This window comes from Prionailurus bengalensis, chromosome X, assembly GCF_016509475.1.
Source record: "Prionailurus bengalensis isolate Pbe53 chromosome X, Fcat_Pben_1.1_paternal_pri, whole genome shotgun sequence".
Classification (NCBI taxonomy): domain Eukaryota; kingdom Metazoa; phylum Chordata; class Mammalia; order Carnivora; family Felidae; genus Prionailurus; species Prionailurus bengalensis.
This window is the reverse complement of record NC_057361.1, coordinates 49061480-49086628: the sequence shown is the minus strand read 5'-3', so window position 1 is coordinate 49086628 and position 25149 is coordinate 49061480. Positions and strand designations below refer to the sequence as shown.

Genomic DNA, 25149 nt, shown 5'->3' with positions numbered 1-25149 from the left:
ACATTTGTGTCTTATTATAAAAGGTCATTAAATTTGTACATTTTCTCTTTAATAAAATTTTTTAAATATGAAATGTGATTAAATTACTTGTTATCAAATAACATACAGAATACAGAAAGATACACAGTATTTTACTCAAAAATATGCATACCCCAGGGGTGCCTGGGTGGCTCAGTTGGTTGAGCATCCAACTTGGGCTTAGGTCATGATCTCACAGTTTGAGAGTCCAAGCCCCACATCAGGGTCATTGTTGTGAGTGTGGAGCCCCCTTCAGATCTTCTAGCCCCCTCTCTCTGCCCCCCTCCCACTAACTCTCTCTCAAAAATAATAAATAAAAACTTAAAAATATATATGCATACCCCAATTTTAGAATCATGGACGAAACAAGAGAGTATTTGTACTATATTAAGCACTAAAGAGACATGATAAAAACAGTGTTTACAAATAATTATTCTTGAAGCTGTGTGCAAGAATAATTGGAAGGGATGAAATTAAATAAAAGAATAATTCTAAAAGAATAAATGGAGGAAGGTGAGGCCCAGGAAAGGGGGACACTGATGCTTACCTGATCCAGCATTTTTGCCATCTCCTCCAATGAGTGGGACTGTAATGGCTGCAGGGCCCCCATCAGCAGGCAAAGTAGTATACACCATGGGAAGTGACTGTACCACTACTGGGATGGTCTTTAGGCCACCCAACTTATTTGGCAGTCTGACTGAGGGGATGGTGTGAATCACATGAAAGATCTGCTGGCCACCAGTTCCTTGAGAGGAGGCCAGGATAGACCTTGGAGTCAGAACAGTAGGGATATTTGCTGAAGTGCCTGTGTCAGACGTTGAAGTGGACACTACAAGTGTCTGGAGAGCAGGCTTTGGCTTGGGAGTGAATATTGGAGGTTGCAGCATGCTGGCAGGCTGGAGATGAGCCTTGGGCTTGCGAAAAGAGAGGTCAACTGGTTCCACCTGGGGCAGGTTGAAATCATTAGCCAGAAGTTCTTCTGGGGGCTCAATCTTGATGTCACTAAATAGTGCTGGGTTCTCCATGGGACTGGTATCTGGGAATGGTGGAGATGTCATATTCCCTCTATCTTCTGTCTTAAGAGGATCTCTGATATGAACAGAGCCAGTGACCTAGAATAAATAAATAAATGAAAGGTGCAAATATTCATTACCCTGAAAAGTCATGTGAAGAATGAAATCAAGAAATCTATATTTTCTTCTCATAGACACAATATATAGGGAGTTGAGAGAAATGAGGCAGGAGTATGAGGAAAAAGGAAAGGAAACGTTACTAAACACTAGTACCAGGCACTGTATCAGGCAACTGATACAAATTATTTCATTTAATCTTCGTAATAACCCTGAAAGATTACTTAAAGTCAACATTTTCTGAATATCAACCATAAGTACTGTGCTAAGCTCAGTGACAACAAATGTGAGTAAGGGTCTAGCCACAAAGTGTATACTAACATACTAACTATAATGATAGAGTAATGTGAATAGCTTATAAGTCATACCATAAGTGATGCATCAGATATACATTCAAGGCATTTAAGAAAAAGTAAAGGGAAAAAATCATTCTAGGCAAGATGAGAAAAGGCTTCAAGGAGGAAGAGCTATGATATATGGATCTTAGAGAATTAATAAGAATTATCTAGGCAGAAAATGAGTAAGAGAGATTTTTTGAATCTATAGAGATATAACAAGAGACAATATTCTTAGGGAATAATGAAGCAGTATTGTCAATTGTATTATATGCAAAGCCAAAGTGTGAAACTTCTACATTAAAAAAATATGAATTAAATGGTCACTTTATAGGTAATACATATTTGTAAAAACCCATAAAACCTCAATCTAATTTAAAACTTCCTAAAAATTTTATTATGTAAATGTCAATGATATTTTGAACTGTGTCTGCCATTGCTAAGCAACACCCTGGTTCTTGAAGATGGCCTTGGAGATAGTGATGTTACTTTATCCAGTTAACAAAATAAGACCTCATTCTCTCTCACAATTGGATTTGGTTTATAGGGGTTTTGAATTATGATAGATGTTCAATAATTCATCCTTTACACAGAATAAAACTATCCTTTTTTTTTACATTTGGAATATGATGGAAGGTTGAATTCAAAGAAAGGCTGGGTGATAAAGTATAATTCTTTCAAAGAGGGGAGTTACAAGTGCACAACTATTTTGGTGGTAATTAACTAGCTCCCAATGAAGGATAGATTGAAGGAAGAATAAGACTGCATTCAAAGGGACCATAAAGAAAGCAACAGGAATAATAATGGTGACATTTATGAAATGATTGTAAAAATTTGAATATTGGCTGGATTTTGGATGATATTAAAGAATTATTGTTAATGTTTATAGGTTTGATATAGGTTGCTGGAAGATGACAGTGGAGTAGGAGGACCCTAGGCTCTCCTCATCCCATGAATACAACTAGAATACTATCAAATCATCCTAAACACTCCAGAAATTGACCTGAAGACTGGCAGAACAAACTCCACAACTAAAGGTACAGAAGAGGCCACATTGAAGAAGGGAGGAAGGGTGGAGACATGTTTTAAGACAGAAACAGATTGTGGATGCTGCAGTGGGGAGGGAGCCACAGTCACACAGGAGAGCAAGAGACAGACTAACATAGGGGGAGCTTAAAGCCTGGAGTTTTAAAGTCAGTTGGCTTGGCTGGGATGCAGCCCAGATGGCAATGTACTGCTCTTAGAAAGCAAGCAAACAACCCAAGAACATACAGCATGGAAACAGTGATTTGAAGAGCACCTGAGTTATAGAATGGGGAGGTTATTTGCTCATTTCAGAGTGCATCCCACAGAGGCAGCATCTATGGAGAGACATTCTTGCAACAAAGAAATTGGGTGAAGCCATTTCCTACCCATTCTTCTCGGCATGAGCACAGGGCTACCAGTAGGAACAAGCCCAGCACCAATGCTCACTAACTTGTTTACACCAAGCCCCCCTCTCTGTGTTCCAGAAAACACCACCTCCCAGTATTTTCTGCCTCACTCCCAGCACTGTATGCCCCCTACCCTAGAATACAGGCCCAAACCCTGGATTATACCCAGTGCCCCAGCTCAGGAGATTTGCAGAGTCTCAGTTCCATTCGTGGAGGTGACAGCTTTCATTTCACAAGCAGACCAGAGCATACCTAGTTAAAATGTGTCACATTCATTCCAGAGGCCAAATATTGCCCACAACAAGCAAAGAGAGCCTCTGGAACTACTGGCCTGAAGGATAAAGTGGCAGGGCAAAACAGCAGTGCACACGCAGCACACAATAGAAATACTCCCAGAAGTGCCTGGCCCTAGGGAACAGGACACTACATGGCAGGGCATTATAAGTGACAATCTGAAGGTAGGTAACACAAAAGCAGTATAAACGACTATTTCTGTAAACAATAAGTCAAGGAACTCATGAAAGAAAACATCTAAAATATGACAACTTTTACCTTGAACATGGGGAGGAGAGGAGTAAAGAATTGGTTCAAACATAAATGACCATCGACTTAATATAGACTGCTATATGCAGAAGTAGTTATATACAAATAATGTTATATACAAATACCCACACATCAAAAATCACAAATACATACACAAAGAATAGAGAGAAATAAAGTCAAATATATTATTAAAGAAATTCAGCAAAGCATGAAAGAAAGGATCAAAGAAAATTTTCAGAAATAATCACATAACAAATAATACAATGACAATAAATACATATCTATCAATGATTACTCTGAATGTAAATGGACTAAACACTCCAATGAAAAAAAGCATAGGGTGATGGAATGGATTAAAAAAAATATGTCTATATGCTGCCTAAAAGAGACTAATTTTAGACCCAAAGACCCCTGCAGATTGAAAGTGAGCGGACTGAGAAATATCATGAAAATACATGTCAAGAAAAGGCTGCAGTAGCAATACTTATATTAGAAAAAATAGACTTTATTTTTTAAATGTTTATTTTCAAGAGAGAGAGAAAGAATATGGGCAGGGGAGGTGTAGGGAGAGAAGGAGACACAAAATCCAAAGCTGAGCTGTCAGCACAGAGCCCAATGCAGGGCTCAAACTCATGAGCCACGCGATCATGAACTGACCCGAAGTCAGACACTTAACCAACCTAGCCACCCAGGCACCCCAGAAAAACTAGATTTTAAAACACAGACTGTAACAAGAGACAAAAAAGGACATATTAATAATAAAGAGGATAATCCAAAAAGAACATAAAATAATTGTAAATATTTATGCACCCATAGAAGCAACCATGTTTATAAAACAACAATAAACATAAAGGAACTAATTGATAATAATACAATGATGGTAGGGGATTTTAACAGCACACTTACATCAATGGACAGATGATCTAAACAGAAAATCAACAAGAAAAAAATGGCTTTGAATGACACACTGGAACAGTACTTAATAGATATATTCAGAACATTCCATCCTAAGACATCAGAATACACACTCTTTTCAAGTGCACATGGAATATTATCCATAATAGAACTCTAAGTCACAAAACAAGCTTCAACAAGTCCAAGGATCAATGAAGTCATACCATGCAACTTTTCTGACCACAATGCTATTAAAATAGAATAAAACTACAAGAAAAATCTGAAAGAACACCAATACATGGAGATCAAATAACATGCCACTAAACAATAAATATGTCAACCATGAAATCAAAGAAAAAAATGAAAACGTACATGAAAATGAAAAACAGAACAGTCCAAAGCCTTTGGGATACACCAAATCGGTTCTAAGAGAGAAGTTTATAGCAATACAGGCTTACCTAAAGAAATAAGAAAAATATCAAATCAACAACCTAACCTTTCACATAAAGAAACTAGAAAAAATGAAAAAAAAACCTAAACCAGGATAAAGGAGGAAATAATAAAGACTAAAGCAGAAATAAATGACATGGAAAACAGAACAGCTCAATGAAACAGGAGATGGCTATTGGAAAAAAATCAATAAAGTTGAATCCCAAGCCAGACTTATCAAGAAAAAATAGAAAACTCAAATAAATAAAATCAAAACTGATGGAGAAATAACAAATAACACCACAGAAATATAAGCCATTATAAGAGAATATTATGAAAAATTGTATGCCAACAAATTGGACAACCTGGAGAAATGTATAAATTCCTAGAAACATATAAATTATCAAGACAGAAACAGGAAGAAACAGAAATTTGAACAGACCAATAGCCAGCAAAGAAATTCAACTAGTGTTCAAAAAACTCCCAAGAAACAAAAGTCCAGGAACAAATGGCTTCACAGGTGAATTCTACCAAACATTTAAAGAGTTAATACATATTCTTCTCAAAATATTCCAAAAAATAGAAGAGGATGGAAAGCTTCCAAATTCATTCTATGAAGTCAGCATTACCCTGATACCAAAACTAGATAAATATACCACTAAAAAAGAGAACTATATGCCAATATCCCTGATGAAAATAGATGCAAAAATCCTGAACAAAATACTAGCAAACTGAATTCAAGAATGCATTAAAAAAATCATTAACCACAATCAAGTGGAATTTATTTCTGTGTTGCAAGTGTGGTTCAGTATTTACAAATCAATAAATGTGATATATAAAAGAAAGGATAAGAACCATATGATCATTTCAATAGATGGATAAAAGCACTTACAAAGTACAATATACATTCATGATAAAAACCCTCAACAAAGTAGGTTTAGAGGGAACATACCTCAACATAACAAAGGCCATATATGAAGAACCCACAGCAAGCATCATCATCAATGGGGAAAAACTGAGAGATTGTCCCCTCAGGTCAGGAACAAGACAAGTATGTCCACTGCCACCACTTCTATTCAACATAATATTGAAAGTTCTAGCCACAACAATCAGACGACAAAAATAAATAAAAGGCATCCAAATCATTAAGGAAGGTGTAAAACTTTTACAGATGACATGATACTATACACAGAAAACCCTGAAGACTCCACCAAAAGCTTTGCTAGAACTGATAAACAAATTCATCAAGCTCACAGGGTACAAAATAAATGTAGAGAAATCTGTTGCAATTTTATACACCAATACTGAAGCAGCATAAAGAGAAATTAAGAAAACAATGCCATATACAATGGCACTAACAGTAAAAAGATACCTAGGAATAAACCTAACCAAAGAGGGAAAAGACATGTACTCTGAAAAAAAAAAACTGATGAAAGTAATTGAAGATGACACAAAGAAATGGAAAAACATTCCATGTTCATGGATTGGAAGAACAAATATTGTTAAAATGTCTTTACTACCCAAATCTATCTACACATTTAATGGAATCCCTACCAAAATACCACCAGCATTTTTCACTCAGCTAAAGCAAACAATCCTAAAATTTATATGGAAGCACAAACGACCCCGAATAGCCAAAGTAACCTTGAAAAATAAAAGCAAGGCTGAAGACATCACAATTCCAGACTTCAAGTTATGTTACAAAGCTGTAGTCATCAAAACAATATGGTAATGACACAAAAATAGACATATAGATCAATAGAACAATACAGAAACCCAGAAATGAACCCACAACTATATGGTCAATTAATGTGGACAAAGCAGAAAAGCATATCCAATGGGAAAAAGCAGTCTCTTTAACAAAGGGGTGTTGGGAAAACTGAACAGCAGCATGCAAAAGAATGAAAGTGGACCACTTTCTTATACCATACAAGGAATTAATACAAACTGGATTAAAGACATACATGTGAGACCTAAAACCAAAAAATACTATAGAAGAACACAGGCAGTAACTTCTTTGACATAGGCCATAGAATCTTCTTTCTAGATATATCTCCTGAGAAAAGGGAAGCAAAAGAAAAATAAGCTTTTAGAACTAAATCAAAACAAAAAGCTTCTGAACAGCAAGGAAAATATCCAACCAAACTAAAAGGCAAACTATGGAATGGAAGAAGGTATTTGCAGATGACATATCCGATAAAGAGTTAATATCCAAAATATAGAAATAATTTATAAAAACTCAACACCCAAAGAACAAATAATCCAAATGAAAACTGGGCAGAAGGCATGAACAGAAATTTCTCCAAAGAAGACATCCAGACAGCCAACAGACACATGCAAATATGCTCAACATCACTTACCATCAGGGAAATGGAAATTACAACTGTAATGAGATATCACCTCACACCTGTCAGAATGGCTAAAATCAACAACACAAGAAACAACAGTTGTCGGTGAAGACGTGACAAAAAAGGAACACTTGTGCACTGTTGAAAAGAATGCAAACTGATGCAGCCACTGTGGAAAACATTGTGGAAGTTACTAAAAAAATTAAAAATAGAACTACCCTATAATCTAACAATCACAATACTGGGTATTTACCCAAGGAATACAAAGACATTAATTTAAAGGGATGCATGCATCCTGATGCATATAGCAATATTATTTACAATAGCCAAATTGTGAAAGCAGCCCAAGTATCCATTGACGGATGAATGGATAAAGAAGAGGTGTTTTATATATATATATTTCAGCCATAAAAAAAGAATGAATGAAATATTCCTATTTGTATCAATATGGAAGGAGCTAGAAAGTTTAATCCTAAGTGAAATAAGTCAGAGAAAGACAAATACCACATGATTTCACTGATATGTGGAACTAAAGAAACACAACAAGCAAAGAGAAAAAAAAGAGAATGAGACAAATCAAGAAACAGACTCTTAATTATAGAGAACAAACTTATGGTTACAAGAAGGGATGGTGTGGGGGATGGTTAAATAGGTGATGGGAATTAAGGAGTGCACTTGTCATGATGAGCACAGGGTGTTGGTAAGGAATTGTTGAATCACTATATTGTATATTGTACTAAAACTAATAAAATGCTGTATGTTAAAAATTAATAAGGAAATACATAAAAATGAAAGCACATATCTTTAAAAAGGGGTTTGATAAAACATTACCGTTATGATTTTTAAAAATTTAGGTGAGAGTTAATAAAGGTCTGAACTCAGAAAATAGAGGGGTAAGTACAGGAAGAGTTCTCTGAGTTTGACTTTATTCAAAAAACCCTCAGAGCATGCTGGGAGTGAGTATAGGCATCAAGAGATATCCATACTTTATCTACAGAATCTACCCAGCCTCCCATCTGTGTTTTCCCTCTACTGTGCTATGATACTCTTGGTTTCCTGATTTATAAGCCTAGATCCCAACTGAGGCCTTGTCTGTGGTCCAAGTATTGTTTCCAACTATTTCTGTAAGTCCTAACTTCTGTGATTTCCCCCATCATTTAACATACTTTTAAATCTATTTTTATCTCAGTATAGTCGACCCACAATATTACATTAGTTTCAGGTGTATAACATAATGATTAAACATTTCTATAAATTATCCTATGCTCAGTGCAAGTGTAGCTACCATCTGTCACTAAGACACTATTATAATAACATTGACAACATTCCCTATGCTATACATTTTAATCCCATGACGAAAAGCCTGTATCTCCCATTCCCTTTCATCCATTTTGTCCGTTTTCCCATTCCTCTCCTCTGGCAACTATCAGTTTGTTTTCTGTATTTATTGTTCCACATACATGTGTAATGTGATCTATCCCTCATAGGTGGATTCATTTCATCCAGATAAGGAAGGCAGTAGAATCTTACTGGGGGGGGGGGGGGGGGAGATAAGGAATGGAAATTGTAAAGAATGACTGTATTGAATTTAAAACTTCCTTATCCTCTGAATCTTTCAAATCCACTTGAGCTCCTATTTTTATCTACATTTCCCACTTGTCACTTAACCTGACAATCTCTCTTCACAGATTAAAAGGCAGAACCCCAGGAATCTCTAAGGAACAGTAGGATAGCTGTTACTCAATCCACAGTTATTCATTTTATTGAAAAATACATTATTCAGGAAAATCCAAAATGGAAACTGACCAATAAGAATAAAGAAACTAAAGAACATATAGACTATTCTTTTTTTTTAATGTTTTTGAGCATAGTTGACATACAATGTTACATTAGTTTTAAGTGTACAACATAGTGATTCAACAAGTTTATGCTATGCTCACCACAAGTATACCTATGATGTGTCACCATACAACACTATCCCAATATCATTGACTATATTTCTTATCTTGTGTCTTTTATTCCTATGAATTACTTTTTCATAATTAGAAGCCTGTATCTCCCATTCCCCTTCATCAACTTTGCCCATCCCTTACCCCACTCACCTCTGGAATCCATCAGTTTGCTCTCTGTATTTACAGGTCTGATTATGCTTTTTATTCATTTGTGTATTGGGTTTATTTTAGATTCCACATATGAGTGAAATACAATATTTGTTTTTCTCACTCTGAGTTATTACACTTGGCATCACACCCTCTAGGTTCATCCATGTTGTCGCAAATGGCAAGGCTTCATCCTTTTTCTGTGGATGCATAATATTCCCTTGTGTGTGTGTGTGTGTACCACATCTTTTTTTTTTATTTATTTTTATTTTTTATTATGAAATTTATTATCAAATTGGTTTCCATACAAAACCCAGTGCTCATCCCAACAGGTGCCCTCAATACCCATCACCCACCCACCCCTCCCTCCCACCCCCCATCAAACCTCAGTTTGTTCTCAGTTTTTAGGAGTCTCTTATGTTTTGGCTCCCTGCCTCCCTAACCATTTTTTTTCTTCCCCTCCCCCGTGGTCTTCTGTTAAGTTTCTCAGGATCCACATAGGAGTGAAAACATATAGAATCTGCCCTTCTCTGTATGACTTATTTCACTTAGCATAACACTCTCCAGTTCCATCCATGTTGCTACAAAAGGCCATATTTCATTCTTTCTCATTGCCACGTAAAATTCCATTTTGTATATAAACCAAAATTTCTTTATCCATTCATCAGTTGATGGACATTTAGGCTTTTTCCATAATGTAGCTATTGTTGAGAGTCCTGCTATAAACATTGGGGTACAAGTGTCCCTATGCATCAGCACTCCTGTATCCCTTGGGTAAATTCCTAGTAGTGCTGCTAATGGGCCATAGGGTAGGTCTATTTTTAATTTTCTGAGGAACCTCCACACTGTTTTCCAGAGTGGCTGCACCAATTTGCATTCCCACTAACAGTACAAGAGAGTTCCCATTTCTACACATCCTTTCCAGCATCTATAGTCTCCTGTTTTGTTAATTTTAGCCACTCTGACTGGCGTGAGGTGATATCTGAGTGTGGTTTTGATTTGTATTTCCCTGATGAGGAGGGACGTTGAGCATCTTTTCATGTGCCTGTTGGCCATCTGGATGTCTTCTTTAGAGAAGTGTCTATTCATGTTTTCTGCCCATTTCTTCACTGGATTATTTGTTTTTCGGGTGTGGAGTTTGGCGAGCTCTTTATAGATTTTGGATACTAGCCCTTTGTCCGATATGTCATTTGCAAATATCTTTTCCCATTCTGTTGGTTACCTTTTAGTTTTGTTGATTGTTTCTTATGCAGTGCAGAATCTTTTTATCTTCATGAGGTCCAAATACTTCATTTTTGCTTTTAATTCCCTTGCCTTTGGGGATGTGTCAAATACGAAATTGCTGCAGCTGAGGGAAGAGAGGTTTTTCCCTGCTTTCTCCTCTAGGGTTTTGATGGTTTCCTGTCTCACATTTTGTCCATTATCCATTTTGAGTTTGTTTTTGTGAATGGTGTAAGTAAGTGGTCTAGTTTCATCCTTCTGCATGTTGCTGTCCAGTTCTCCCAGCACCATTTGTTAAAGAGACTGTCTTTTTTCCATTGGATATTCCTTCCTGCTTTGTCAAAGATTGGCTGGCCATAATTTTGTGGGTCTAATTCTGGGGTTTCTATTCTATTCCATTGGTCTATGTGTCTGTTTTTGTGCCAATACCATGCTGTCTTGATGAGTACAGCTTTGTAGTAGAGGCTAAAGTCTGGGATTGTGATGCCTCCTGCTTTGGTCTTCTTCTTCAAAATTCCTTTGGCTATTCAGGGCCTTTTGTGGTTCCATATGAATTTTAGGATTGCTTGTTCTAGCTTCGAGAAGAATGCTGGTGCAATTTTGTTTGGGATTGCATTGAATATGTAGATAGCTTTAGGTAGTGTTGACATTTTGACAATATTTATTCTTCCAATCCATGAGCACGGAATATTTTTCCATTTCTTTATATCTTCTTCAATTTCCTTCATAAGCTTTCTATAGTTTTCAGCATACAGATCTTTTACATCTTTGGTCAGGTTTATTCCTAGGTATTTTATGCTTCTTGGTGCAATTGTGAACGGGATCAGTTTCTTTATTTGTCTTTCTGTTGCTTCATTATTAGTGTGTAAAGATGCAATTGATTTCTGTACATTGATTTTGTATCCTGAGACTTTGCTGAATTCATGTATCAGTTCTAGCAGACTTTTGGTGGAGTCTATCGGGTTTTCCATGTATAATATCATGTCATCTGCAAAAAGTGAAAGCTTCACTTCATCTTTGCCAATTTTGATGCCTTTGATTTCCTTTTGTTGTCTGATTGCTGATGCTGGAACTTCCAACACTATGTGAAACAACAGCGGTGAGAGTGGGCATCCCTGTCGTGTTCCTGATCTCAGGGGGAAAGCTCTCAGCTTTTCCCCATTGAGGATGATATTATCTATGGTCTTTTCATAAATGGCTTTAATGATGTTTAACTATGTTCCTTCCATCACGACTTTCTCAAGGGTTTTTATTAAGAAAGGATGCTGAATTTTGTCAAATGCTTTTCTGCATCGATTGACAGGATCATATGGTTCTTATCTTTTCTTTTATTAATGTGATGCATCACATTGATTGATTTGTGAATGTTGAACCAGCCCTGCATCCCAGGAATGAATCCCACTTGATCATGGTGAATAATTCTTTTTATATGCAGTTGAATTCGATTTGCTAGTATCTTATTGAGAATTTTTGCATCCATATTCATCAGGGATATTGGCCTGTAGTTCTCTTTTTTTACTGGGTCTCTGTCTGGGTTAGGAATCAAAGTAATGCTGGCTTCATAGAATGAGTCTGGAAGTTTTCCTTTCCCTTTCTATTTTTTGGAATAGCTTGAGAAGGATAGGTATTATCTCTGCTTTAAATGTCTGGTAGAATTCCCCTGGGAAGCCATCTGGTCCTGGACTCTTACTTGGTGGGAGATTTTTGATAAGTGATTCAATTTCTTCGCTGGTTATGGGTCTGTTCAAGCTTTCTATTTCTTCCTGTTTGAGTTTTGGAAGTTTGTTGGTGTTTAGGAATTTGTCCATTTCTTCCAGGTTGTCCAGTTTGTTGGCATATATTTTTCATAGTATTCCCTGATAATTGCTTGTGTTTCTGAGGGATTGGTTGTAATAATTCCATTTTCATTCATGATTTTATCTATTTGGGTCATCTCCCTTTTCTTTTTGAGAAGCCTGGCTAAAGGGTTTTAAATTTTGTTTATTTTTTCAAAAAACCAACTCTTGGTTTCGTTGATCTGCTCTACAGTTTTTTTCTAGATTCTATATTATTTCTGTTCTGTTCTTTATTATTTCTCTTCTTCTGCTGGATTTGGGGTGCCTTTGCTGTTCTGCTTCTATTTCCCTTAGGTGTGCTGTTAGATTTTGCATTTGGGATTTACCTTGTTTTTTGAGATAGGCCTGGATTGCAATGTATTTTCCTCTCAGGACTGCCTTCGTTGCATCCCAAAGCATTTGGATTGTTGGATTTTCATTTTCATTTGTTTCCATATATATTTTAAATTTCTTCTCTAATTGCCTGGTTGACCCATTCATTCTTTAGTAGGGTGTTCTTTAACCTCCATGTTTGTGGAGGTTTTCCAGACTTTTTCTTGTGGTTGATTTCAAGCTTCATCACTTTGTGGTCTGAAAGTATGCATGGTATGATCTCAATTCTTGTATATTTATGAAGGGCTGTTTTGTGACCCAGTGTGTGATCTATCGTGGAGAGTGTTCCATGTGCACTCGAGAAGAAAGTATATTCTGTTGCTTTGGGATGCAGAGTTCTAAATATATCTATCAAGTCCATCTGATCCAGTGTATCATTCAGGCCCTTGTTTCTTTATTGACCGTGTGTCTAGATGATCTATCCAATGTTGTGAGTATTAAAGTCCCCTGCAATTACCACATTCTTATCAGTAAGGTTGCTTATGTTTGTGAGTAATTGTTTTATATATTTGGGGGCTCCCATATTCAGCACATAGACATTTATAATTGTTAGCTCTTCCTGATGGATAGACCCTGTAATGATTATATAATGCCCTTCTTCATCTCTTGTTACAGCCTTTAATATAAAGTCTAGTTTGTCTGATATAAGTGTGGCTACTCCAGCTTTCTTTTGACTTCCAGTACCATGATAGTTCTCCATCCCCTCACTTTCCATCTGAAGGTGTCCTCAGGTATAAAATGAGTGTCTTGTAGACAGCAAATAGATGGGTCTTGTTTTTTTATCCATTCTGATACCCTATGTCTTTTGTTTTTTTGGTTGGAGGATTTAGTCCATTTACATTCAGTGTTATTATTGAAAGATATGGGTTTAGAGTCATTGTGATGTCTGTAGGTTTCATGCTTGCAGTGATGTCTCTTGTACTTTGTCTCACAGGATCCCCCTTAGGATCTCTTGTAGGGCTGGTTTAGTGGTGATTAATTCCTTCAGTGTTTGTTTGTTTGGGAAGACCTTTACCTCTCCTTCCTTTGTAAATGACAGACTTGCTATATAAAGGATTCTTGGCTGCATATTTTTTTTCTGTTCATCACATTGAAGATTTCCTGCCATTCCTTTCTGGCCTGCCAACTTTCAGTAGACAGATCCGTCATGAGTCTCATTGGTCTCCCTTTATATGTTAGAGCATGTTTATCCCTAGCTGCTTTCAGAATTCTCTCTTTATCCTTGTATTTTGCCAGTTTCACTATGATATGTCATGCAGAAGGTCAGTTCATGTTACATCTGAAGAGAGTTCTCTGTGCCTCTTTGATTTCAGTGCCTTTTTCCTTCCCCAGTTCAGGGAAGTTCTCAGCTATGATTTCTTCAAGTACACCTTCAGCACCTTTCCCTCTGTCTTCCTCCCCTGGAATCCCAATTATGCGTACATTATTTTGCTTAATTATGTCACTTAGTTCTCTAAGTCTCCCCTCATACTCCTGGATTTTTTTTCTCTCTCTTCCTCAGCTTCTTCTTTTTCCATAATTTTATCTTCTAGTTCACCTATTCTCTCCTCTGCTTCTTCAATCCGAGCTGTAGTCGTCTCCATTTTATTTTGCAGTTCATTTAAAGCTTTTTTTTAGCTCCTCCTGACTGTTTCTTAGTCCCTTGATCTCTGTAGTAATAGATTCTCTGCTGTCCTCTATACTTTTTTCAAGCCCAGCGATTAATTTTATGACTATTATTTTAAATTCATTTTCTGCTATATTGCTTAAATCGTTTTTGATCAGTTCGTTTTTGATCAATTCGCTACTTTCTGGAGTTTCTTTTGAGGAGAATTCCTCCATTTTGTCATTTTAGATAGTCCCCGGAGTGGAGAGAACTGCAGGGCTCTTCCTCTGTGCTGTCTGGAGTAACTTGTTTTGGTGGGCGTGTTGCAGTCAGACCTGATGTCTGCCCCCAGCCCACCACTGAGGCCACAGTAATACTGGTGTGTACCTTATCTTCCCCTCTCCCAGGGGCAGGACTCACTGTGGGGTGGTGTGGCCTCTGTATGGGCTACTTGAACACTGCCAATCTTGTGGTACTGTTTTGATGGGATCTTCAGAATCTACCCCACAGAGGAGCCACGGAGATTATCCTAAAACACAAATCCAGCCATGATACTGCTTGAAGGCTGTCAATAGTTCTCCTACGATTCCTCTTCTGAAAGAAGGTCTGTAGATTCCATGTAGACAGATGTTGAGACGCGAGCAGTGAGGCAGCGTTTCTCTGAGGTGCCTCCTGAGGTCCTGGAAGGTCAGGTGCCTTGCTCAAAGCTGGCTTCCCACGACGCTGCACTCTTCTCACTCCCCAAGGGGTGTAGAGACACTTTTGGGATCTAGAATGATCACTGCACTCGGCTGATTGAGCCGGGGGAGAGCTCAGAGTCAGGAAGTAACTTCCCCCTGTGGAGATGTGAGGGGCACCATGGTGGGAGGCATGGGGAGGGCCGTATACAACATCTTCTAACCCTTTCATGTATGAATGGACACTCAGGTTGCTTTCATATCATAGAGAATATTCTTGTCCTGATGAGATAAGATATTGCAAGGTCTTTTTTAACACCCATCATGAGTTGTGCTTCTGTAGACTAAGCCTGCCCTGTGATCTTCAGTTCTTAATAAAAATCATTTCCACAATAAAACTCCAATCATTACTCCTCTTCTGCCATCATTATAAGACTTTGAAGGTAATGTTGGAAGTCCAGGTGTTTGGGTTTTCCTAACAGTAACTTCCTCACAGCATATCATTGTGTATTTCCTTCTGTATATATCATTTTCAAGTGCACCTGGTATGCCTAAGTGAATCCAGTCTGTAGCAAGGATTTTCTGGTTTGTGATTGATTTATTCTGTAAGCAAGCTCCTCAAGAAAAACTATGTTCAAAAGTAGGTCTAAAGGTTGAACTTACTTTTTCTTGCTTTGTAATGTGAAGGCATAATAGGACAAACATCTCATATCCACACATTACTATAGTGAATAATTTCTTTTTTTAAGTTTATTTATATATTTTGAAAGGGAGAGAGAGCGTATGTGAGTGAGAGAAGGAAAGAGAGAATCTGTACTGACAGCATAGAGCCCAACATGAGGCTGGAACCCATGAACCCTAAGATCATGACCTGAGGTGAAATCAAGAGTCAGACACTCAATTGACTAAACCCCTATATTGAATAATTTCTGTGTGCACTGAGAATGCTCTTTTCTATATGGCCAAACACTTTTAATAATAATTCCAATATATAGTCTAATTTCTTCTATATTTTGAATATAACTACACCTATGGTTAAACAAACATAAAACAAACACTATTGCCATACCTTCTTCTTGTACATGACATACCATACTTAAAGTTTCTAAAGAGACATAGTGTAAGGAGTAAGTGAATTTTCAGCCCTAGAGTTTTGGTGATTTTTAAAAATTCTCACTGACATGTCTCAAGATGGCTCCCCATTCCACAAAATGAATATAATTATCACAGTTTTAATAGTGCATCTGAGGATTAATTTAAAACTGTGCCATCAGATTTTTCTTTTTAAATAGCCTCTTTTCATATTCAACACTGTGTGATGGCTTCAGTTTTTAAGTGTTCTTGTCATCAGTCACTATCATTTTTCAAAGAAAGAGAATAGCTACTGCACCCATTTGCTACTTTAAAACTTCAGACTTCTGCTTTCTCAAATTTCTGAGTCTATGAAGAAGGTTGAGTATGAAAAAAAAACACAGACATTTATGGGGCTAATTTAAAAAGAAGTTTAATTTTCACAGTCCTTCTCAAAGGTCCAGAATCTTAATCAGATTTTAAGTCATTTTGAGTTGACAAAAAAGAGTTATTTATTGATATATCATCAAAGATGATGGATAAAGGCACCCTTAATTCTAGAAAGAAATCCAGAAAAAAAGTAATTTCCAAATATTTATGCTCTTTAGAGTTTGATGAAGATAGGTAGAAATGCCCTGGGAGGTCGAGGGTCGGGGGAATCAAGTGTTTAAAACAGCTCTGATTTACTACGTTATTTATTTTTAATTTAAAAAATTCCAAGCTTTTATTTAAATTCCAGTTTTTTAACATACAGTGTAATATTAGTTTCAGGTATAGAATTTAGTGATTCAACACTTCCATACAATACCCAGTGCACTCACAAGTACACTCCTTAATCCCCATCACTTATTTAACCCACCACCCCACCACCTCACCACCTCTGGTAACCATCGGTTTGTAATTAAGAGTCTGTTTCTTGGTTTGCCTCTCTTTTTTCCCATGTTCAATTGTTTTGTTTCTTACATTCCACGTATGAGTGATATCATATGGTGTCTTTCTCTGACTCATTTCGCTTAGCATAATACCCTCTAACTCCAGCCACATTATTTCAAATGGCAAGATTTCATTCTTTTTATGGCTGAGTAATATTTCAGTGTACATATATTTACCACTTGTTCTTTATTCATCCATCAGTCGATGGACACTTTGTGTGAAAAAAAAAAAAACCAGAATACCTAGGAGTAAAAATGCTGGGTAGATGCATGATACTTTTTCTATTTTGAAACAGTTTTCTTGAGGTGTAATCTACTGTCACAAATTCACACATTTAAATATAAAAAATAAATAAAATATCCCTGATTTAGAGCTTAAAAGTGGGAAAGCAAGACTAGAAATAAAATGAAATAAAATACTCCAGACAGCACAACAGATGGAAAAGAGAGGAAAGAGTATTTTTATGGTAGTTAAGATAAAACCCAGGCTCCTAAACAGAAAGAGGAAAGCTGCTCATGTACACAGGTCCCTTCTAGCTTTAATCTATGTTTACACTTATTATTTTCATGCCTGGGTACACAAGTATGTAAATACAGAAATATATGTGCACATTCATTGTTTAAGTCAAAGAGTCAGTTTAACTTTCTGAAACCTTAATCCTTCTCCAATAAGGATTTCAAGTGTATATGTATTAGAGGAAGGAGAAGTGGTTGGAGTTGGGTATTATTAACAGTTAGACCTAACCTAAACCTAGAGGGATTTCAAATTTTACATCATCACCATCTCAATAGTACCTGGAAATGTAGCACTATGAGACAATAAAATTATTCATTTTGTACAAACTAATGAACAGTCCTAATAAGCAGTCCTAAAGGACTGAGAGAAAGTATCAAGCAGAGTAGCTGCATCCAAGCAAAATAAGGTTAGATATGTACATATTTATGTTGCTTGTATGTATGTATGTATGTATGTATGTATACGTGTGGCTATATTAATTCATTAGGTATTTGATTAGTACCTAGCTTGAAAATATGGAAAAATTATTACCTGGCATGAAACTATAGAAAATTGATCCCATTTACAATTGCACCGAAAACCATAAGATACTTAGGAATAAACCAAAACAAAGAGGTAAAACAACAGTATGCTGAAAACTATAGGAAGCTTTTGAAAGAAATTGAAGACGACACAAAGCAATGGAAAAACATTCCATACACATGGATTTGAAGAACAAATATTGTTAAAATGTCAATACTACACAAAGCAGTCTACACATTCAATGCAATCCCTATCAAAATAACACCAACGTTCTTCACAGAGAACAAACAAGTCTCAAACTTATATGGAATCAGTAAAGACCCTGAATGTTGAAAAAGAAAACCAAAGCTGGAGGCATCAAAATTCTGGACTTGAAATTGTATCACAAAGCTGTAATCATCAAGACAGTATGGTACTAGCACAAAAACAGACACATGGATCAATGGAACAGAATAGAAAACTCAGAAATAGACCCACAAATGTATGGCCGACTAATCTTCAACAAACAAGAAAGAGTATCCCATGAGTAAAAGACAGTATCTCCAGCAAATGGTGATGGGAAAACTGGAGAAGAACAGAAGAAACAGAAGAACAGAGAAAACAGAAGAATGAACCTGGACCACTTTCTTACACAATACACAAAAATAAATTCAAAATGGATGCAAGACCTAAATTTGAGATAGGAAACCACTAAAATCCTATAGGAGAACACAGCCAGCAACCTCTCTGATCTTGGCAGCAGCAGCTTCTTACTAGACATGTCTCCACAGGCAAGGTAAATAAAAGCAAAAATTAATGATTGGGACCTCATCAAGATAAAAAACTACTGCACAGCGAAGGAAACAATCATTAAAACTAAAAGGCAACTGATAGAATGGGAGGAAATATTTGTAAATAACATATAAAATAAAGGGTCAGTATCCAAAATCTATGAAGAACTTATCAAACTCACACCGAAATAGCAAATAATCCAGGGAAGCAATGGGCAGAATAGACATGAACAGACACTTTTCCAAAGAAGGCATCCAGATGGCTAGCAGACACATGAAAAGATGCTCAACATCATTCATAATCAGAGAAATACAAATCAAAACCCCAATTAGATGCCACCTCACACGTATCAGAATGGCTAAAATGAACAATTCAGGAAACAACAGATGTTGGTGAGGATGCAGAGAAAGGGGAACCCTTTTGCACTGTTGGTGGGAATGCAAAATGGTTCAGTCACTCTGGAAAACAGTATAGAGGTTCCTCAAAAAAAAAAAAGTACTGTTCTTCAATCCAGCAATTGCACTACTAGGTATTTATCCAAAGGATACAAAAATGCTGATTCAGAGGAGTACATGCACCCCAATGTTTAGAGCAGCACTATCAATAATAGCAAAATTATGGAAAGTACCCCAATGTGCCTCAACTGATGAATGGAGAAAGAAGAGATGATATATATATATATACCATGGAGTATTACTCAGTGATCAAAAGGAATGAAATCTTGCCATTTGCAACAACGTGGATTGAAATAGAGTATATTGTGATAAATGAAATAAGTTCGAGAGAGGCAAATATCATATGCTTGCTATCACATGTGGAATTTAAGAAACACAAAAGATGAACACAGAAGAATGGAAGGAAAAAATAAGATAAAAAGAGAGAGGGGGCAACCCATAAGAGACTCTTAAACACAGAGAACAAACTGAGGGGTGCTGGAGGGGAGATGGGTGGGAGGTTGGGCTAAATGGGTGCTGTGCATTATGTAGGGCACTTGTTGGGATAAGCATTGGGTGTTATATGTTAGTGGTGAATCACTATAATCTACTCCTGAAACCAATACTACACTGTATGTTAACTAACTTGAATTTAGGTAAATAGATTTAAAAAATAAAATTTAAAAATACAATTTGATGAAATACTTTTTCTTTCTCAAAGTTCTATAATTGTTTTGTGTACTGCATTACTTACTATATATTAGAAATATATGTAAATGTATAATACACTGTAGTGGGCTGAATGATGTTCCCCCCAAATATATGTCTACATCGTAATCCCTAGAACCCATGAATATTACCTTATTTGGAAAGAGTCTTTGCAGATATAGTTAAACTAAGGATCTTAAAAGAGATTATCCTGGATTATTTGAGTGAGCTCTAAATTCAATGACAATTGTCTTTAAATAGGTACACAGAGCAAAGACACACAGAGAGACACACAGGAGAAAGCAATGTGAAGATGTAGGTAGACACTGGAGTGCTGAGTCTGCAAGCCAAGGAACACCTGAATCCACCAAAAGATGGAAGAGACAAGAAACAGATTATCTCCTAAAGCCTAGGAAAGGATCCTAGTGATGACACAATTGTTGACTTCTGGATTCTAGAACTGTGAGAAAATACATTTATGTTATTTTAAGCCACTCAACTGGTGGCAATTTTTGGCAGCAACCCTGGGAAACCAATACTCCACATCAAACCTGAATTCTCCAGATTGCTTAGGACAGAACCAGTATAGGTATTTATTTATTTGTCGCTGCACTAATCTTCTAGGTATGTAAATAATATCCATAGGTATCCATATCTAGGTATGTAAATAATATCCATAATAAGGATATGGCAGAAATTGTATAAGTGGTACATACATAATTGAATTTTGGAAAACAAAAATATCACTGTAAAAATAAGATATATATAATCAGTTGATAATTAGGTGAGAACAGAGCCACATGAGTAACTGGTACAGATAATTTAGCATGCCAGGAATTCCAGTGCACTAGAGATTAGTAAGATTAATTATCAGTAAAAGCTTTATGGAAGAGATGGAAGTGAAATTTGGGCCCTAAGAAAAGTGTGGAATATGGCTAATTAGACAGGCTAACTGAAGAACATTCAAGGCAGAAAGGTGTGAAAAAGGTGTCACTGAGGATCTTTTAGAAATATATGACCCAATTAAATAATATTATTAAAATATTGTTAATTACTTGGGTATAATATTGTTGATGTAGTTATGTAGGATAATGTCATTTTAGGTGATGCATGCTAAGTTATTTATGGATGAAGTTTCTTGATGCAAATTACTTTGAAAGGGAAGAAATGAGAGAAAGGCACGGGGAGTTAGAGGGATGGAGAGAGAGTGAGTGAAAGAGAGAGAGCATGCAATTATGTGAGAATACATGTGAAATGTTAATAAATATTAAATTGGATGATGGAGACATGTATGATACAATATGAACCCTAAACTTGCTCATATACTTTGTCCAAGAAATCCTACTTCTAGGAAATAATCAGAAACTATAAGCAAAGGATAGTGACAACCAAATATATTCATTATATGGTATGGTATGTAAGAATTCAAAGAAGGGGGAGCAGCATGTGTGTACTGAGCTAGACAGCCACCCACTAATCCTCTCTCATGACATAAACAAATCATATAATGAGCCAAAACAGTAGGTGTCTGCCCACCTAAATGTTGCCAACATTGCAGTTTATAGAACAGAAGTTCTGAGACTTTTTTCCCTGGGATATGGCCAGTGTTCTGTGGTCATGTAACCACAAGCACCGTACCTTTACTAAAAACAAGATATCTTGGAAATGGCAAGAAACAAAAAGTTCTCAGATCATCTACTATCCAGAATATTATATACATTGAACAAATTTCAAAGTTCCTTCAAATTCTGGAAAATTAGCATACTTTAACAACGCATGGAAAAATATTTTTGGAATTGTACTGAGGTGTGCTGAGATTTCATAATAAAATAGCTATGCATACCTGACAACATTTCACTGAGGATACTTTTTATTACATGTCCAATAGATTTTTATCTAACACTTATACTCAGCTTCCTTTTAGTATTAATTATGACTTAGCACCAGCAACCAGCAGATGTTTTGCCAACAATTAGCAAGTGTTGATGTGCTAATAGTCCCTAATTGGCAACAGCTACAAGGTAAACAAAATTTCAAATTAGGTTTGGTGTTAACACAGTACAAAGGAGTATCACACATATGCACATGTAACTTAAATTCAATTGTACAACAAAGGCAAAACCATTTAATGGTGAAAAACTTTTTTTGTGGGTCCAATTCTGGAGTCTCTATTCTATTCCATTCTTCTATGTGTCTGTTTTTGTGCCAATACCATGCTGTCTTGATCACAGCTTTGTAGTACAGGCTAAAGTCTGGGATTGTGATGCCTCCTGCTTTGGTCCTCTTCTCCAATATTACTTTGGCTATTCGGGATCTTTTGTGGTTCCATACAAATTTTAGGATTGCTTGTTCTAGCTTCGAGAAGAATCCTGGTGCAATTTTGATTTGGATTGCATTGAATGTGTAGATTGCTTTGGGTAGTATTGACATCAGAATTAGACCCACAAAAGTATGGCCAACTAATCTTTGGCAAATCAGGAAAGAATATCCAATGGAAAAAAAGACAGTCTCTTTAACAAATGGTGGTGGGAGAACTGGACAGCAACATGCAGAAGGATGAAACTAGACCACTTTCTTACACCATTCACAAAAATAAACTCAAAATGGATAAAGGACCTGAATGTGAAACAGGAAACCATCAAAACCCTAGAGGAGAAAGCAGAAAAAAACTTCTCTTCCCTCAGCCGCAGCAATTTCTTACTTGACACATTTCCAAAGGCAAGGGAATTAAAAGCAAAAATAAACTATTGGGACCTCATGAAGATAAAAAGCTTTTGCACTGCAAAGGAAACAATCAACATAACTAAAAGGCAACCGAAAGAATGGGAAAAGATATTTGCAAATGACATGTCGGACCAAGGGCTAGTATCCAAAATATATAAAGAACTCACCAAACTCCACACCCGAAAAACAAATAATCCAGTGAAGAAATGGGCAGAAGACATTACTAACAGTTTTCTAAAGAAGACATCCAGATGGCCAACAGACACATGAAAAGATGCTCAACGTCACTCCTCATCAAGGAAATACAAATCAAAACCATACTGAGATACCACCTCACACAGGTCAGAGTGGCTAAAATGAGCAAATCAGGAGACTCTAGATGCAGGAGAGGATGTGGACAAAAGGGAAACCTCTTGCACTGTTGGTGGGAATGCAAACTTGTGTGGCCATGCTGGAAAACAATGTGGAGGTTCTTCAAAAAATTAAAAATAGAACTACCCTATGACCCAGCAATAGTACTGCTAGGAATTTACCCAAGGGATACAGGAGTGCTGATGCATAGGGGCACTTGTACCCAATGTTTATAGCAGCAATTTTAACAATAGCCAAATTATGGAAAGAGCCTAAATGTCCATCAACTGATGAATGGGTAAAGAAGTTGTGGTTTATATACACAATGGAATACTACTTGGCAATGAGAAAGAATGAAATATGGCCTTTTGTAGCAACGTGGATGGAACTGGAGAGTGTTATAAGTGAAATAAGTGAAATAAGTCATACAGAGAAAGACATATGTCATATGTTTTCACTCTTATGCGGATCCTGCGAAACTTAACAGAAAACCATGGGGGAGGGGATGGGGAAAAAAAAGGGGAGGTATCCAAACCATAAGAGACTCTTAAAAACTGAGAATACATTGAGGGTTCATGGGGGGGTGGGTGGGAGGAAAAAGTGGGTGATGAGCATTGAGGAGGGCACCTGTTGGGATGAGCACTGGGTGTTGTACGGAAACCAATTTGACAATAAATTTCATATTAAAAAATAATAATAATACATAAAAAAATCAAAGAAAACTTTTTTTTTGTAAAATATGACTCTTAAATGTAAGCCAGATACTTAATCTGGTGACTTAAATAAAGAAACAGATAGTTATTGGATATACAAAACTGTATACTCACTCAACTTTATAGACAATTTAAGGGATTTTTCAAGGTTAATTTTGACTGTATTTGTGTTTCACTCATGGGGTGACTTTACAACTTAACCCTGAGCAAAATGGGACTTCTGATTCTAACAGAATGCTTGTCTTTGAAAAACAATCCTTGTCCTTGGAGTGCCCAAGGTCACAATTTTCTTATCTGTAAAATGGGAATATTGATAAAACCTATCCATGATGGTTAATTTTGTGTCAATTTAGCTGGATCACGGTGCTCATATATTTGATCATACATTATTCTGAATGTTTCTGTGAAGATATTTTTTGGGTGAAATTAACATTTAGATCACTCGACTTTGAGTTAAGCAACCCACTTCATTAATATGGGTTGGCTTCATTCAATCACTTGAAGGCCTTAATAGACAAAGATTAAGCCGCTTCAAGCAGGAAAGAACCCTACCAGCAGACTTTCATTGGAACTGCAACTCTTCCCTGGCTTTCCAATCTATCAACCTACCCCCTATTAAATTTTGAACTCATTGGAATTCTACAGTCATGTGAACCAATTCATTAAAATCTCTCTCTCTCTAAATAGCTAGCGAGCTAGCTAGATATAGGTTGTATATAGACAAATATTTTAATTTATATCTCTATCTATTTCTCTATCTATCTTTCTCTCTATCATCTAGGGAGAGATTGAGACATACATATTCTGTTAGTTTTGTTTCTTTGGAGAACCCTAACTAATACACTATTCAACAGTTATTATGAAGATTAAGTAAGACAAGTTATTTAATCTTCATAGTGCCTGAAATATGGAACAGTGTTAGGTAAATGGTTGGCGTTGTCTACCAAGTGTCTAACTTGCCCCTATAGTCTTGATCCCAGGGGCTATATTTCTCTTAGGTCAGATCTATTCTTTATTCAGACATGAAACCCAAGCTTTCAGGTACTTCCTAGAAATATCCCTTCCTTCACCCCTTTTCAGTCCTCAACACGCTACAAAAAACATGTAGGAAAAAAATGAGCATTAGCTCTATAATGATTGCCAGGTACTCAGCACTATTATGGTTCAATATTATTAGCATCTCATTTTCCTGATAACTGACCTGTTTGAAGACATGCATTGAGCCACTTTCTGAATTAAGTTAGACCCCCAAGTTGTTTATGAGTTGATCCATATCTGGAAAAAAAAAGACAAGGGAAACACAATTTTAGAATAATATCTAATCCTCTACATGCATACCGTATGCCATTTACCCTTGGTTATATCTGTTTGCATTCTATGAACATTACTTTTCAGACTTACTAGATATTGAGAAGTCAGTGTTTGGACAACATTCTAATTTGTATATTCTACTCATCAAAATGGAATTGGCTGCCCCCCGCCCCCCC

The 25149-nt window shown here is 36.5% G+C and overlaps 1 protein-coding gene across 1 annotated transcript in view; it reads right to left on the bottom strand.

Moving 5' to 3' along the window:
- Positions 1 to 24939, bottom strand: part of KLF8 (Kruppel like factor 8) — a 57382-nt gene extending 32443 nt beyond the window's left edge. Inside the window, exons 1-2 of the mRNA XM_043571377.1 lie at positions 24864 to 24939; positions 566 to 1130 (exon numbers count right to left, since the gene is read on the bottom strand). Coding sequence (XP_043427312.1) covers positions 566 to 1130; positions 24864 to 24881 — 583 coding nt within the window. The 5' untranslated portion in view covers positions 24882 to 24939. The remainder of the gene's footprint in view (positions 1 to 565; positions 1131 to 24863) is intronic.
- Positions 24940 to 25149: the final 210 nt, after the last annotated feature.